The sequence below is a fragment of the Notamacropus eugenii genome, chromosome 7 (genome assembly GCF_028372415.1).
Source record: "Notamacropus eugenii isolate mMacEug1 chromosome 7, mMacEug1.pri_v2, whole genome shotgun sequence".
NCBI classification, from domain to species: domain Eukaryota; kingdom Metazoa; phylum Chordata; class Mammalia; order Diprotodontia; family Macropodidae; genus Notamacropus; species Notamacropus eugenii.
Window position 1 is genome coordinate 9,985,402 of NC_092878.1, and position 17,262 is coordinate 10,002,663.

The following is a 17,262-nucleotide window of genomic DNA, read 5'->3' on the forward strand; positions in this document are numbered from 1 at the left end:
ATATACAGAACTTGGGTGGAGACCAGAGAAGAGAAGCAAAGGAAAAAGGGGTAAAACGAAAAATCCTCATGTTGTGCTTGCCCCATCCTCTCCCTCCTTCATTTCTTTTCCCTCTCTGACTGACCTTTGGCCTTTCCAGGTATCTCAACGTAGGTTTTAAAAAGAAAACATTGGGAAAAGTGTTGTGAATTTGAAAGAAGGATCAGGGTTTGAGATTTTAAAGTGGTGTCTTTGGAATTGTTTCCTAGAACACTTTCTGTTGCCTTACCTGTCAGTCTGAAGCTTTGTTAAGGACTATGTCCAGAGATGGCTTGGTGTCAGTCAATGGGGCCAGACTGGCCAGCCATCAGACTTCATAAATTGGAGGTGGGGGGAGGGGGGCACTGGTATAAACAACTCCCTGTCCCTTGTGTTCACAGGACAGTACTTCTGGCTAGAACCCAAGAACGCATTTGATAATTTCCAAAAGCCGGACATCGGCCTCATCGCATTGGCTTTCCTTCAGGGCTCCTTTGCCTATGGAGGCTGGAACTTCCTTAATTATGTGACAGAGGAACTGGTTGATCCCTACAAGTGAGTAAGGATAAAGCCCACTTTGTCTATCATACCCCTGAATGGCGCACTACTCTGCCCGAGAGACTGGAGCCTGCATTTCTCCTCATCCGAGGAATTTGGACTATTTTCGTTCCACCCATCCTGGGGTAGAAAGTGCCCAGCATCTATGGTCAGGAAGCCTGGGCTCTGAATCCTGGTTCCCACACCCACCAGCTCTGAGAGTATCTCTCTGAGTGTCAGTTTTCTTCTGTGTCTGGGTTAATAATAGGTATGCTACCTACCTCAGAACTGCTTTAAAGAAAGCACTTTGTGTGCCTTAAAAGTGTGTGTGTGTGTGTGTCTGTACATTTATACTTAATGCCTATATACAGTATAGGCATATGTGTATACATATATCCATATACACATACTACCTGTGTAACTTTGGGCAAACCATTTAGCCTCTCTGAGCCTCAGTCATCTATAAAATGAGGGAGGTGGAACAGATGACTCTTAGGTTTCCTTCCAGCTCTCTATCTCACAATCTAGGATCCTTTCTTGGAAGTGTAGGAAGAAAATGATCAGATTTTCCCGGCAGACTCAGGTTAAAAATTGCCTAAAGTGTCAATAATGTAGACCAGGAAGAAAGTGGAGAACAGTGTGGAAATAACTGGTTATTACCGAACTCTGCATAGAATGTCAAATTTGGTTAGTTTTGCTAAACAGTTTCCCTTTTCTCTTTTATTCATAAAGGATAGCTGTCTGGGAAGAGGGGGTAAGGATGTATCAGGAAATAGAGGGGACAAAAAATTTTATATATAAAAAAAAGAATTAAGGCAGTTAACTTTTAAAAGGATATATTGAGCTCTGGGAGGTTTATGATTCATCCACCTGTCTCAGAGCAGGAACATGACTGCCTAGAACTTGTGGGGGAGTGGAGCATCCTGAAGAAGGGAGCAAGGGATGAACCTCTTTGTATCAACAGTAGGTTTGGAATACATCTCTCCAAGCTGTTTCATTTCTGTCTAGGCAGTCTGCCCAGACTGAGGCAGAATTCATTTCCAAATGACTTGATTAACTTTGAATATTTTCCCCAAGGACAGGCTGTGAACTTGAAGCCTCAAAAGAAGAATGGAATCCCAAACAGAACACCTTTATTCCATGTTTTGGAACCTAGGGAGATGGAGGGGGTGGGGTGTGGTGAGTGAACTTCTCTACGTAGTGATTTGTCCCCATTTAATCTTATCTCACTCTGCAGGAACCTTCCTCGAGCTATTTACATCTCTATCCCACTGGTCACGTTTGTGTATGTCTTTGCCAACATTGCTTACATCACTGCGATGTCACCCCAGGAACTGCTGGCCTCCAATGCCGTAGCTGTGGTAAGGAATCCCATATTTCTGAAGCTCCCTCTGAGACCTAGGACCCTTTGAGCCAGGAAGTTTGAAGGAAGTTTGGCTGAGAGCACTTTTTCCCAGTAATCTGAGTCACATGGGCAGGAACCTCCGTAAGGGTTCAGTCCCCAGTTGGGAGTAGTTGCCGTTCACTCTTAAAAATCAGAGCAAGCAGAATCTGGAATAAGCAGGGAATTCCAGTCTACCTCCTAACTTTCTTCCCCCAAATTCACTAGTTCTTCTGCCAGCATCAGCACAGTGACAGTGACTAAATGCCACCCGGACCATGGAGCCTGAGCATCACTTCCAGCTCTGCCTTAAGGAGAAACAAAAAAACACACCCAAAAAGATGTCCCTTCAAATAGAGCTGTGTTTAAGGTGGGACATCCGCCATCTAGTGGACAGCACGCCTGGGTTCAGGTCCTGGCCCTGCCACTCACTGTCTGTGACTTTGGACAAATCCCTTACCTCTCCGACCATCAGCGTCCTTGTCTGTAAAATGTGGAGTTTGGAATGGGTGACCGCTAAGCGGCCTGTCCTGCTCTAACTTCTGTGATGATGCATTGAGGACAGGACCTTGGTTCAGACCCAGCTTTACTGCTTAGTAGGCAGCTAGGTGGGCCTAGAGCAGGAAGACTTGAGTTCAAATTTTGCTTTAGACACTAGCTATGTGATCCTGGGCAAATAGTTTAACTTTTGCTTGCCTCAGTTTCTTCATCTGTAAAATGGATGGAATAGTAGCCCCTACCTCCCAGTATTACTGTTGTGGGGATTAAAGTAAAGTGTGTAGCACACAGGTGCTACATAAATGTCAGATATTATTACTACCTGTATAACCTTAGAGTAGTCATTTATCCTCTCTGGGCCTCCACTTTCTCAATTGTAGTATGTGAGAATTTGAATAACGATAATAATAAAGGCTTGTAAACATGCTTTATGAATATTTCATTCTATCTTCACAACAACCTTGGCAGGTATGTGCTATTATTTTCTCCATGTTGTTGCGACATCACTTATTTTGTAGTGTTTGATCTTTGTCAGACTGAGGTTTTCTTGGCAAAGACACTGAAGTTTTTTGCTTTTTACTTCTCCAGCTCATTCTGCAGAAGAGGAAACTTGAGCCACACAGAGGTTTAGTAACTTGCCAGTAAGTGTCTGAAATAGGATTTGAACTCAGGGCCACCTAGCTGCTTAACGTTCCCTTCCAATTTTAAAGTCTGTAATTATATGAATAAAACAAGAGCCCAAGGGAGCCTGCACTAAAGAGTATACTCTAAAGACAGATATGAAAACTTCCCCAGTACTTCTATTATTTCTTCTAGAAAGAATGGTCTTTGACCCCCTCTTAAGAGAGGAAACATAAGTGAGGGTAAATAACCAACATGGAGGAGAAAGTTGTGGGCTTTTTGGATGGAAGAGATCATAAAGTTTAATCCCTCAGAACTAGAGAGACGTTGGTTTATCCCATTCTGCCTGTACCCACTAGGTATTAGATGGAATCTCTCTTTATCGTTAAAGGCCTTTGGAGAAGGGAGGGTCACATCACCTCCTGTATTCCATTCTAATTTTTTGTAGTCCTTATTGTTCGGAAAATTCTTCCTCTTGGCTAATCAAAGTCCCCTTGGCCTGACCCTAGAGACTGAAGAATAATCAGATCTTCTCAATAACCTTTCAATTCAAGACTTTTGTCACCCAAGTTCTTCCCAATAATCTTTCAATTCAAGAGTGTTACTATACAACCCCACAATTCCCTTTTCCCCACACTAAATAATAGCTGGTTCTCACAGTCTTTCCTCATAGTAATATTTTCCAACCCTCTGTCTGTGGTGGTAACTCTATTGAACCCTCTCTGGAATTAATTCTGTAGGTCCTGCCTTGTCAGCCAGCTTAGGTCTGTTAAGGATGAACTCTTCACTAACATGGAACAGAAGTTGCTGGTTCTATACTGTGACAGGAGCAGTTGCATTGTTACAGTGGCATTGTCTAGTTCTTCTTTCAGAAGGTGGACAAGAATTTATTTTTTAATGAAGTCACTTTGTAAACATGATGCAGCTGACGACAGTCACAATAGCCAAAGCTAGCTGTTCTATGGTACCTGTTATGTGTCCGGCTCCATGCTAAATGCTTTGCAATCATGATCTCATTTGATCCTCAAGACAACCTGGGAGGCAGGTGCTGTTACTATTCCCATTTTATAGTTGAAGAAATTGAGGTTAAGAAGTGACTTACCCAAGGTCACACATCTAGTGAGTAGTGTCTGAAACTGGATTTGAAATTGGGTCTTCCTGATTGTAGACCCAGCACTCTATCCACTGCACAGCCTAGATCCTCAGGTGGCAGGGAGCATGGATGAGTCCCTTCCTTTTCTAGATGGGAAAACTCAAGCACAGAGAAATGAAAAACCTGGATTGTGACAGCATTACCTGTACCAGGGACTGTTTCACTTTCTTTCACCTTTGTAACCCCCATAGTCTTCAACAGTGCCTTTCAGGGAAGGCACTTAATACATGTTTGATGAATGGAATTATTTATCACCTGTGGATCACCTAGTAAGTCAGTGGTAGAACCAATCTGAAGCCAGTCCAACGTAGCAAACTCAGGCCAGTCATCATCTCTGCTGTCCTGAAACACAGGCCTTACTGTTTATCTCCAGAGGGGACGGAGCCTGTGATATCTGGAGCCTTCAAAAGCCTTTCCTCCTTTGGATGATTTTCCGCTCATGAGATTGCATCAGAGCCGGCAGCAACAATTTTTAAATCTCCAGGGAAGCAGAATTGTATCATGAATATGCTTTAATATAATCTCAACTCCATTGTGAGTCCTTACTTAACAAATAGTCACCAGCTAGTCGTTTAACTTTCATGGATTTTCTTCCCTTCCCCTAACGTCCCTTTCCTTTTATAGGAAGGCTAAGCAAACTACAACTAAATGTGGCCTGTTGCAGGCTGAGAATGGACTTTACAGTTTAAAATACCTTGGCCTAGGCTACAATTTCCTGACCACTGAATTAGCCCACAAATAGTAACTGAATGTCCTTTGGGTGGGCCATACTGGGATAGGGGCTGTGGCAACTACCAAAGAATCTTAAGACACGGTCCATCCCCTGATCAATGAACAAGTATTTATTAAACATCTGTGTGCCAGATACTGTGCTAGGAGCTCAGAGTACAGATACAAAAACTGAAACGAGACTCTGCCCTCAGTGCACTTTACATTCTAACAAGAGGAAGAACAAGTAAATAATAAGTGTATTCAGGATAAATATGAAGTGGTTAAATATAGGATAGTTAGGGACAGAGGGAGGACACTCCCTAGAATCTGGAGAGATGAGGAGGGTGTGCATTCCAAGCATGGGAGGACAGCCCCCAAAAGGCATAGAAGTGCCATGGAGTGTCGTGTGTGAGGGACGGAGAGAAGCCAGTCTGGCTGGATCAGGGTTGCTCCATATATGCTGCAGAGAGAAAGATGATGGCAGCTGAAACAACAGTGTAGGCATCGTATAATGAAATGTAGAATTAAGGGCCAGATTGCGTCACAGGAGCTCTGAAGAGCTGCAAGAATTCAGGAGGAAGAGTTTTTTTCCTTTATGTGTCTTATCACTGGGCTTTGCCAGACCATTTTTCTGGGGGCCAGTCTGTTGCTGAGAAAAACAGAAGAGAATGGGAGGGGATAAGGAGACGAAGAAGAAATAACTTTGGAGGGCATCGTTGTAATAAAGCAAAAGCTATTATTATAATTTTTGCACTAGATTGTAAGTTCCTTGAGGTTAGGGGTTATATCCTTTTTCATGTTTGTATTCTGAGTGCCTGACCCAAGGCCTAGAACCCAGTAGATATTCAATAAACATTCATTGAAATTAAATGTTAGTGATACTCATGGTAGTTAGGAAAGGAATCCTGGAAGGTGGGTCTTCAAAGCAACCAGGGCTTGAGGGGAAAGGGGAAGACGTTCATTCCTAGGACTTGAATCAACATTTGATCTGGATCTATCCTATCACTGCTTTCAAGGAACTCCTGGTGAGATCTATCTACCAAAGCAGATCAGCATCTGTCCTTAGCTGCCCAAGGGTCATAATCAGCTTGTGGCGGAAATGGGACTTAAACCCAGACCCTCCTGACTCCCAGATCAGATCTCTTCTCCCACCACCATGCTGCCTTTCATATGAGTGAACACTGGGAGACAGAAATGTTCATTGAACAGTGAGAAGATTTTCACGTACCTTACTCTAGCCAAGTATGCATGCTCAAAATAGTGGGAGATCAGGTTCCTCAAATGAGTTTTTATAGGTCTTTGGCATCTTAGAAGAGCCATCTTTTTTTTTTTTAAATCTCCTTCCAAGGTAGGATTAAAATCTGGTCTCAAACTATCCTTTCCAATCAGCATTTGCTAAACGTATCCTGTGTAAGATACCGTGGGAGGCTCTGAAAGTAGAAACAAGATGAAAAAGGTCCATGCCCTCAGGTAGCTTCTCGTGGGAGGGGGAGATATAAAAAGTAAGCAGATAAGGGTATGGATGAGATACTATGTGAAAGGGACAGTTGGGAATCCCTTAGCTTAGATAATTGCCGAGCTGAGCCTGGAAAGAAACTGAAGAATTCTATAAGATAGAGGTAAAAAGGATGTGCCTTAGAGAGGCAGGAAGGGTAGAGGGGATACCCTGAGCAAAAGGACCTGGATATTCTATAAGCCTAGAAAGATAGCGTGAGGTAACTGAGCAGGGCAGTAGCATGGTCACACTTTTGCTTTAAGAAGATTATTTTGGCAATTATAAGGGTAGATTGGAAAGAGGAAAGAGTAAAGGCAAGGGAAATCACTTAAGGGGTAGTTGAGAGGCACATTTGAGATCACTGGAAGATGGGAGTTCAAATCCAGCCTCAGATAGATTCTAGCTGTGTGACCATGGGCAAGGCACTGAACCTTCTGTGTATCAGTTTTCTGTCTTGCAAAATGGGGGAGAGTTTGGTTGTCCTCCATTCTTGAACCAAAATGACATCACTATGATAAAGTCAAGTTTCAAAGCGTCCGACTGGCTGATCTACCATAGATTGGGCACAGATAAGTTAGTCTTTTTGGCAAGCATGCATTTTGCATTCAAACAACGTGGCCATCCTATCGGAGTTGCACTCTGAAGCATAGTTTGAATGCTTGGCAGTTTAATTTGAGCAAGGACCTCTCTCTGGTACCTTATCCTGCCTAGTATCTCCCTCCCTTACACATGCCTGATTTTAGCTAAGAATTTGTGTTCAAAATAGTGGGAGATCAGGTTCCCTTGAACGTTTTCTCATTTGTCCTCTGGACTCTGTTGATGTGAGGATAAAATGAGATTTTGTAAAGCACTTTGAAACCTTAAAAATGTCATATAAATGCTTTGGTGCTGTTGAATTGTTTCAGTTCTGCCAGATTCTGTGTGACCCTGTTTAGCATTTTCTTGGCAAAGATACTGGAATGGTTTGTGATTTCCTCCTCCAGCTCATTTTATAGATGAGGAAACTGAGGCAAACAGGATTAAGTGACTTACTAGGGGTCACACAGCTAATACATATCTGGAGTCATATTTGAACTCAGGCCTTCCTGACTCTAGGCCTCTCAATCCACTGTACTACCTAGCTGCCTCATATAAATGCTAGCTATTTTATTATAATGATCTGGATGAGAGGTGATAGTTTGTTTGAACTCAGGTGCAGCTGTGCAAATTGAAGAGAAAAGGGATACATTGCAGAGATGTGGTGTTAAACAACTTGTGCTTGGCAACGGATGATTTGTGGGCAACTTTGGACCTAGCAAGGGAGTGCTAAGGGCTGTTTGTGTTGGCCCAGGCAGTATCCTATGGAGGTGGATAGGACTATGTGAACAGGAGCAGTGGAGGGAGAGAAAATTGAGGAAGACACAACACAAAGAGGGGCAAACATGGGCAGTGCCCCTTCTTTCTGTATGTGAGCCCAGCACACGGTTTCCACCTATCCCTTGTCTCCTCTTTCAGACCTTTGGAGAGAAGCTTCTTGGGGTCATGGCTTGGATCATGCCCATTTCGGTCGCTCTGTCTACATTCGGTGGAGTCAACGGATCCCTCTTTACATCCTCCCGGTGAGTGCAGGCTTAACACTGTCTGAGTGGAGTGGGGCAAGTCTGACTTTGTGTGCAAAAATGTGTGTTTGTGTGCGCTTGCATGTGCGTGTGTGCCCACATTTTTGTCAATTCAGGCATATGACATGTGAAGGTATGTTTCTGTGTAAATTCTTGATCTCTGTATATCTATGGGTTTACAGAGAGGCATGTGCCTCTGTATGTACATGTGTATGTACATGTGTGTGCGTGCGCATGCGCGCGTGCTCATGCATGTACATGAGACAGCAATTTCCAAGGTTCTCACCATTGGGGTAGAAAAAGAAGCACCTTTACTGTTTCAGACTTCAGTGAACAAATGCCTCCAGCCTCTTTCATTCCCAGCTTTGATGACCTGTTAGGAGATAGAAAGTCTTGGGACCTCCTTAGTTCATTTTGTCTGGAGATCCAAAAGCAACCCTGTATAGTGAGGAGTTTAGATGGTGTCTGATTTTAGAAAAAGGGTCGAAGTCTAAGGCTTCCCTCTTTTGGACCCTCCAGGGCCAAACCTTTTTGGATATGAATGTTTTGGGGGGACCAATACAGGGAAAGGGGGCATCTTCTCCCCTTCTTCACTTTGAACTGAATGCCACAGGGAGGCCAGGAAGGGTTCTAGCCAAACTCTAGGTCTGGGTTGGAACTGAGTCACCGAGTGATCCTGGGAAGGTTCAGGGGAGCATTCATACCCAAATTTGAGTCAGTCATGCAGTCAGGGAGGCCACATGCTGTCTTACCCACTATATTAGGCTCATTGACTGGGCTGCCAGCTTAACTTGGCCTGACTTACAGCCAACATAGCACTACCCCAACAGAGACAAAATTTTCCATAAGGGTACCAAGGTGCCATGTTTGGAGGGCCTTGTACAGAGAAGGTGCAGAGTCCTGGGCATCACATACTCACCCATGGCAACCTCATGTGCCTGTTAAACAGGAACTGCAGCAGCCTGGAAATCACAGCGGATGGCCCTGGAAGAGAGCCCGTCCATCACGGCTCTCTGGGAGTGACTAAAGCCAATTTAGAGCTGGGTTTGTCCCTCCAGGCAGGTCACACAGAGGCAGGTCTGGATGCACGTGGATGGGTGTAGCTGTGTGTGTGCATGCAAGTGATGGGATGGATGTGTGCACCAGTCATCTGCACACATCCTCGAGGGGTGGGATGTCCTCTCATCCAGCCATCCCTAATGTCCTTGGAGGAAGGACCTTCTCTGTTCATTTACTCACTTTTCCCTTAAAAAGGTTTGATTTCAGGTATGGAATAGGTGGCTCTTTGCCAAGGTGTAGAAGTGTGTGTGGGTGTGACACCCTGTCCAATTTCTTCAGTCATCAGCTATAGAGCAGGGATTGTCTTTAGGCAGCCTTACATTTAGATACTGGGATAATAGTTTGGGGGCCAGGTGGCAGGGTGGTATTAGCTGCACAAATAGGAAAGGCAAACATAAAGCTGTGCATGAAGACTCAGCTGTATCTGGGGCTGTTCTTGACGCATGACACCATCCTGTGGGGGTACTCACAGGTGGGCTGGAGCATCCAGGGCATGTGTATGGCTGCATGTGGGGGGGTAGGGTGGCCAAAGCAGTTGGTGGCAGAGGGTATCTGGTACCACACCCCAGGTTCTTATGCTTCTGTTCTGTACACTGACCCAGTTCTAGCAGGGACCACGTTTTTGCCTTCCTTTGTATTTTCAGTGCTTAGTGGAATGCCTAGCATATAATAAGAGCTTATTAAATGCTTGTTAACTGACTGACTGACTCATGAGCTGACATCCTTGGTCAACACCTCCCTATTAAGGTATAAATGACCAATGAGAACTTAGAGCTTTCTCTTCTGTTCCAAAGACATTTGTCCTTTCAATAAAAAGGGGGAAAAGCATGGTACAGTTAACAAATATGACAAAGTAGGTATTTTAGGGAGATGACTTTCCCAGCTGCTCCTGATATTATTTCAGGCATATCCCTGCCTTCTCTGCCTGTGCTTAAAGCTGACCTGCTCACTCTCATCTCCTCTTACTACAGCCCAATCCCACATAGATTTCAAACTTGAAGATGGTGTGGCCATTAACAATCTAGACCCCAGACACCAGGTGTTCCCAGGTCACTCAGCATGGAGACAGATAAAAACAATATGTGCATATGTCTTGGGTGATATGTGTGTGTGCATGGATGGGGAGGAAGCCTGTTTACTGGGTCCAGCTACTGGGGGAGGTTGAGGATGGGGCACGCTGCAAGGGGAGGAAATGGGGCTTCCAAGAGTCTTAGACTTCTTTTGCTTCCTCCTTTGCTCCCCTTACTAGACTCTTCTTTGCTGGAGCCCGGGAGGGCCACCTGCCCAGTGTGCTGGCAATGATCCATATCAAACGCTGTACTCCCATTCCTGCTCTCCTCTTCACAGTAAGTAACAGTCAAATCCTCGGCCCAGTTGCGCGCCCTATCTTTCCTGCTTCTGTTCCATTTGGGGCCTACCTCATCCTGTTCTAATCAGCACCTGAGCAGCCAGTTCCAATCTTTCACATGAACCATTCCATCACCTTCTTCTAACTTTCTGTTGAATTATATCGAGTTGTAATTGATTTGATAGGATGTTGCATGTTCTGAACCTGTGAATTCATTAGTATAGGGAATTCCAAGGGGAGGAAATTCCCTCCACCAATAAGGTGCCCCTTTTCTGTCAATTATTGTCTTACGACCTGCCAGCGAGTGATAGTAAGGGCCCCAGTATGTGTCAGGGGCAGGACCTGAATTCAAGTCTTTCTGACTTCAAGGAGCATCTTTCTATCTGTTACCCTACACTGCCTCTTATGGAAAGACCTGACATCTAGAGGTAGTTAGGTAGAACACTGGATCTGGAATCAGGAAAACTTGAGTTTAGATTTGACCTCAGACCCCAGTTATGTAATCCTGAACAAACCAGTTAACCACTGCCTGCCTGAATTTCTTCATTTCTAGAACAGGGATAAGAGCAGCCACCTCCCAGGCTCCTTGTGAGGTGAGGTAATGTTTGCAAAGTGCTTTGCAGACCTTAAATTTCTGTATAAACTTTAGCTATATTATTAGCAGATTTTATAAAGAGGCTGCCAAACTGCGAGAGGAGGGGTAGGGAAAGTTTGAGTTCTAAATTCTCTCCCTTCCCTCTGTACCCTGACTCCCCATTGCTTGAGAAGGCAAGCAACTCCGTATAGGTTATACATTTGTAGTTATGTTGTAAAAGAAAACATAGATAAAACATACACACACACCCCATTCCCCCCTAAAAAAAACTCAAGGAAAATAAAAGAAAGTTTTAAAAGTATGCTTTAATCTGCATTCAGATACCCTCAGTTCTTTGGTGAAGGGCAGCATTTGTCATCAGAAGTCCTTCAGAGCTGTCTTGGATTGTATTGCTAAGAGAGCTAAGTCATTCACAACTGATAATCCTACACTATTGTTGTTACTTTGTATACAGTACGTTTCGCTTTGCATCGGCTCATATAAATCTTTCGAGGTTTCTCTGAGAGCATCCTGCTTGCTCCTCATTTCTAGAAAAGGGAAGTATAAGGATTCCACGGAAGAAACAAAGAACTCTTCCCATTAGCTTCTTTGAATTATTCCCTTCTTCCTGTCCCAAATGTACAATGGAAAATTTCTTTGGGGTATTTGAAATCTGGTCAGAAATGAGCAGAATACAGTTCGACGTAGCCAGAGACAAGGTAGTAGTACACTTTGGTAGAAGAAAGGACAAAACTCAATAGTTCAAGGTGTAGATATGGATGGTGTAAATGGGGCTAGAGACAATGCCAGGGTCCTAGAGGACCACAAGTAGTACTTGAATCAATGTTGTGATGCAGCCATAAATCTAACTTGTTGGAACCGGGGAAAATGCCCTCTTCTTATCTTCAATATTGATCAGATTCTTGGTTACCCCACACTGGACTGGACTCTTCTATCCAAGAGTGGTGGAGAGAATATATTCATGAAAATGATTGGAAAACTCAACCAATGAGAAAGGTGTAATGGGGGCTAAAATGATTAAATTGAGAGAAAACACAGATGAGAGAGGGGCTAGTTTCGGTTTTTTATATTATGAAAAAGTATTTTACAAAAGCTCCATCTCCACTCAAGAGAAAAAGAAAATTTTCATCAGTTGTAACTGGAAGGAAAAATAAGTTAAGATATTAGGAAGAAATGCCTAACCTAGAGGGTCAGGAGAGCAGCTTATTGAAGGAAGTGTGGGAATCTTCTCTGGGCATCTTGGAAGTGGCATCATTTAGATTCTGAGGCTATCAGAGATCAAGGAGATCTGTCAAAGACCCTTCTAACTGAATGACTCTAAATACGGTTTGGATCACTAATTCAACCAACTTCTTTTCAACCTTATAGTGTATCTCTACCCTACTGATGCTGGTGACCAGTGACATATATACACTCATCAATTACGTAGGCTTCATCAATTACTTATTCTACGGTGTTACAATTGCCGGGCAAATTGTCCTGCGCTGGAAGAAACCTAATATTGCTCGCCCTATCAAGGTGAGATTTTTGACCATTCAAACCCCCTAGCCCTTCAGCTTTTTCTGGCTAAGAGCAGCCCTTGTCCACAGATCTGCTTCTGTTCTTTGAGCAGTTACTTTTTAGATTCCACATTTGTATCTGTAGAAACTCTTTGAGAATTAGGAGACCTGGAGACCCAGAATGGGTTCACAACTGCAACAACAGTGTTCCAACTCTCCTACATCTCCTCCAACACTTATCGTCTTCCTTCTTTGTCATATTAACCAATCTTGTAGGTGTGAGGTGGTACCTCAGACTTGTTTTAATACGCATTTCTCTAATCAATAGTCATTTAGAACATTTTTTCATATAACTATAGATAGCTTTAATTTCTTCATCTGAAAACTGCCTGTTTATGTCCTTTGACTATTTATCAATTGGAGAACGACTTGTAGTCTTAGGAAACTGACTCAGTTCCTTCTGTATTTGAGCTCGAGGCCATAATCAGAAAGATTTGCTGGAAACATTCCCATCTTTCTGCTTTCCTTCTAACCTTGGTTGTGTTGGTTTTGTTTGTGCAAAAACTTTAAATTGATGTAATCCCACTTACCTGTATAGGAGAAGGCTGTGGGTGTTGCAGGGAGGGGAGAGGAGATTAGTTACTGGAAAATATTTGGGAACTCATATCAGTTAAACCCTCTGCCTCAGTGATTCCAAAGTCCCTCAGAAGAAACTAGTGCAAAGAATATTCCCCTCCCTTCTTTGTGGAGGTGAAACACTCTGACTCTGGGTGTGGAACGGCGCAGGCCTTATCAGGCTTGGTTGATAATGTTGGGTGGTTTGGCTGAACTTTTTTCCCTCTTTTTACTCTTTGTTATAGAGCTCAAGGAGTGAGGGAAGGGATGAATTTCAAATAAGTGGTACCCATAAAGAATATTTAAGATTAAATAAAAGAACCAGCAAATGTTTTCAAGTTCTTGGTAGGCCTGAGCTTTGTGGGCAGGTCCTCTGATGTCTGGGGCTGAATCATAGCCTTATCATGACTGCAGATTGGGCTGGAGAAATGGCTACTCTAATCCTGAGAAGCAACAAAAGTAGTTAGATATTTCCAGAGCAGTGGGGGGGGGGGGGGTTGGATGTTCTGCATTGTCCCCATTGTGTTCATGAGACTTTGTGGCTAACAGAATCTCAACCCTGTCCACCAGATAAACCTGCTATTTCCTGTCATCTACTTGCTGTTCTGGGCCTTCCTGCTGGTCTTTAGTCTGTGGTCAGAGCCCGTGGTATGTGGCATTGGCCTGGCTATCATGATGACAGGTGTCCCTGTCTACTTTCTCGGTGTGTACTGGCAGCATAAACCCCAGTGCTTCAATGACTTCATAGGTAAGTTTGGGCATGGCTTCACAGTTGGCCTGAGGGAGTCTAGGAAAAGATCCTTTTACAAATTCAGATCAGCACCTGCTTCATAAATGTATAGTCATTCAGTCAGTTAATAACCTTGGGATGTAAGACCCTTTTAACTAAGTAATGTCTTATTCTTTGTACTTGTACACCCAGGCCTGGAGTCCTACTGTAAGTCTTTTTAAAGAGTTGCTTGGAGACACAAGAGTTTAAGTGACTTTCTCAAAGTCCTAATAGCAAGTGTGGCTCTACAGTTTGGACTTGAACTCATATCTTCCTAGCTCCAAGTGTGTGACACAGTGGATAGAGTGCCGCTGCTTAGAATCAGGAAGACCTGAGTTCAAATTTGATCTCAGACATTAGCTATGGGACTCTGTGCAAATCACTTAACCCCAACTGCCTCTCAAAGAGAAAAATCAGTCAGTCTCCTATAGGAATGGGCCTAAGCTAGGGGAAATGCCCCCTTTGGACTTACTGAGGAGAATGAAATGCCTATAGAGCAGTGATTGGCAGGACTAGGGCTGGAAGGAGTTAGTAGTCTTAAGGACAACAGGCCACCAGATAAAGGAGTCTGTCCATTTTGATCCTAAGCTGAGGTACAGGTGGGTGGAGCTTATGGGAGCCCCATTGGAAGCAGGGTTGCAGTAAGAAGAGTTTTGGGAGCCAATCCCATCTCTTCTTCCACAGTGAGAAGTTCAATCCCAGGAGCTGATCTGCATTTTTTCCTCCTCAGCATCCCTGACCTCGGTGAGCCAGAAGCTGTGTTTGGCTGTATATCCCCAGGTGGATGAGAGTTCATCGAAAGAGGAGGAGTCTATTGATGACATTAAAGAACAGAGCCAGCCCATCTACAAATCCACTGCCCCCAGTGGGCCAGAGTCTGATTCATCACGACCCTGAGTCTGAGTGGCTTTTCTCTGAGCTTCTACCTTTGATTTCCCCCCTCAGCCCCTCCTTCATTCAACCTCCTTCTTTACCCTCACCCCCAAAACTGTTCTCAGGCAAGAGCAGTCAGAGAGGTAGGGGAGGGAAATGATAAAAACAATTCAATTTGTACCCAAAGAACCAGCCACAGTCTACTAGGGTCTATGTAGAAATACATTCATTCACCAGTGCTGCTGTCCCTAGGGAGGGAAAGCCCTCTACTCAGACATTTAGGGGAGAGGGAGTCCAGCCAAGGGATACCTCCTCTGCACAGACCTCAGCTTTAGGAGTGAAGGCCAACAAGCATGCAAAGACCCCTGGAGCAGCATCCTCAGGAAACAAGTTTGGTATTACCCTCTGTTTTCCCTTTCCAAGCCTAAGGAACAGAGGCCTGAGTTGGGGAAGTGGAAACAACTCCACCATGGCAGCCTCAGTCTCTGAGGGAAGGGGAATTGATGGTGGCAGCAGCTTGTGAGCCTGTCCCAGGGGGCAGGAGTCTCAGAAAAGGAAGGAGACAGGTGTTTTCCCACATACTTGGTCTTGTCTCACTTGTGGCTCCTGGCCAAACATGTACAAATTCCCTTTAGGGTTATGGACCAACAGAAGATGAGTACTGCCTCTTCTTTCCCTGTCTCTTCCCTCCCCCACCCCAAAACACACAAGCATTCAAGCATACCCCAAGCCTGTGGAACAGATTTAGAAAGGCCCAGATGATGGGCACTCTATACCATTCCCTATATCCTGCCCCCAGTTTGGTGCCAAAGCGTTCTGAACCCAGACAGCCTTGTTTCCTGATTCGTTTCGCAGAGTGGCGTTTTCTTTACTAGCAACAGGGTTTAGCAGCTCCCTTCTCCACCTTGGGTCTGCCCTTAGTGTGAAGGAGATGTTTGGTAATTGTCACTGGTATTTACCCTTCTCTGTCCCCCTGGATTTCTCTCTCCCAACTCCACCTTTCAGTGCTGCCATTTTTGCAGAATAACACTCTCTCTCTCTCTCTCTCTCTCTTTCTTCCCTGGGGTAGGGCCTCTCCCTAGGGGTTGACTCTGAGCTACCCAAGTCCCCAACCTGAGGCTGGGCCAACTTCTATCATCTTCCACATCAGGATCAGGGCATGAATCTTCCCAATTTTCTCTCTTAGGACAATCTTCCTTCCCTGCTGGAGCTACAGAGGATCTCATTTTATTATGTCAGATATGAGTATCTGAGAGGTGGGGCTTGGGAAGGAATATGTCCTGAGGTGAGGGCCAGTGCCATCTTATCTCCTCCTTTCTTTCCAAGCAACCCTCTAGACTCTCTCCCCCTATAAATACACTCCAATCCAAACAATACTTCCTCTTCCTCCTTCTCCCTTCAGGACTTATTTCCAAAGATAGGACATACCACTAATGTAGCAATGGGAGGATGGAAGCTAGCTTAGAGAGATAGATCTGAAAAGCCTATCTAATAACTCTATATCTAATTCCTTCTTACTAGGGAAGAAAGGATTTCATCTAGCTGGCTAACCAAGATAATGGAAATTCAAGTCCTTCACTATGTCTTGAGACAGATATTCTGAATGTCTTTTAGTTGCTTTTCCATGTATTTCATAGAAAAATGACGTTGGTTCTTTGTCATAAGACTAATTTTTAATTTACCGTATCTGCGGTTAGAGATGGTGGGTCCATGGAAATTGGATCCCCACAAAGCTTTCTGAGATCTATTAATTCCTTGTTCTCCAGGCTTGGTCCCTTACCACTCATCCCCACATAAATCTAGAGCTAGGAAATTTTCTTCCCAGTATTCCTTCTGGTACCTTTTTTCAAATCTCCTCAGTTCACTCTAAGGACTGGGAATTCCAAGGACAGCTCCATTTCTCTTCCCCCCTGCCTTTAACCCCCTAGCCTGCATTAGATTACCATCTTTACCCCATTGCCTCACAGGATTAATCAAGGCCCAGATTTTGATAGGAGAAAGCAGCCAAGGTGCAGGGGAGGGGGTCCAACCCCTTCCTATTGACCCTTCTATGTCAACCTGTTCCTCTACTTGTATTGTCGGGTTTTTTGTAAAGTGGATGCCTTACTTTTTTGGATAAATATTTTTGAAGCTGGCATTTCTATTTTGTTTTTTAGAATGTTTGCAGATTTTTTTTTTTCCAGGTTAGACAAGAAAGCCTGGATTATGATCTTGTATCTTTGGGATGGTTTGGGTTTGGTTGTATTTGGTTATTTGTTTTTGATGTAATAAATTTTTAAAATGAAATGGTGCGGTATTTGGATATTAAATGATCCTCCTTGGGGGGGAGTGGCAGGGTCCCATCCAACCCTTCCCACCCAGGATTGTATATACCAAAGTTTACCTCAGGGTGACATTATTAAGCACCTACTCTTTGCACAGTGCTCCACAAACAGTAGGTGCTTAACTGCTTTACAATGATCCTGTGACTGATGGTGCCTTTAACCCCATTT

General features: G+C 44.0%; 1 protein-coding gene across 2 annotated transcripts in view; it reads left to right on the top strand.

The window, feature by feature from the left end:
* The window catches only part of SLC7A8 (solute carrier family 7 member 8), a 72,166-nt gene extending 55,110 nt beyond the window's left edge, over nucleotides 1–17,056 (top strand). For both annotated transcript variants that reach the window (XM_072624392.1, XM_072624393.1), the window contains exons 6-12: nucleotides 420–573; nucleotides 1,793–1,916; nucleotides 7,909–8,012; nucleotides 10,321–10,417; nucleotides 12,383–12,532; nucleotides 13,699–13,876; nucleotides 14,628–17,056. In XM_072624392.1, coding sequence (XP_072480493.1) covers nucleotides 420–573; nucleotides 1,793–1,916; nucleotides 7,909–8,012; nucleotides 10,321–10,417; nucleotides 12,383–12,532; nucleotides 13,699–13,876; nucleotides 14,628–14,794 — 974 coding nt within the window. In that variant the 3' untranslated portion in view covers nucleotides 14,795–17,056. The remainder of the gene's footprint in view (nucleotides 1–419; nucleotides 574–1,792; nucleotides 1,917–7,908; nucleotides 8,013–10,320; nucleotides 10,418–12,382; nucleotides 12,533–13,698; nucleotides 13,877–14,627) is intronic.
* Nucleotides 17,057–17,262: the final 206 nt, after the last annotated feature.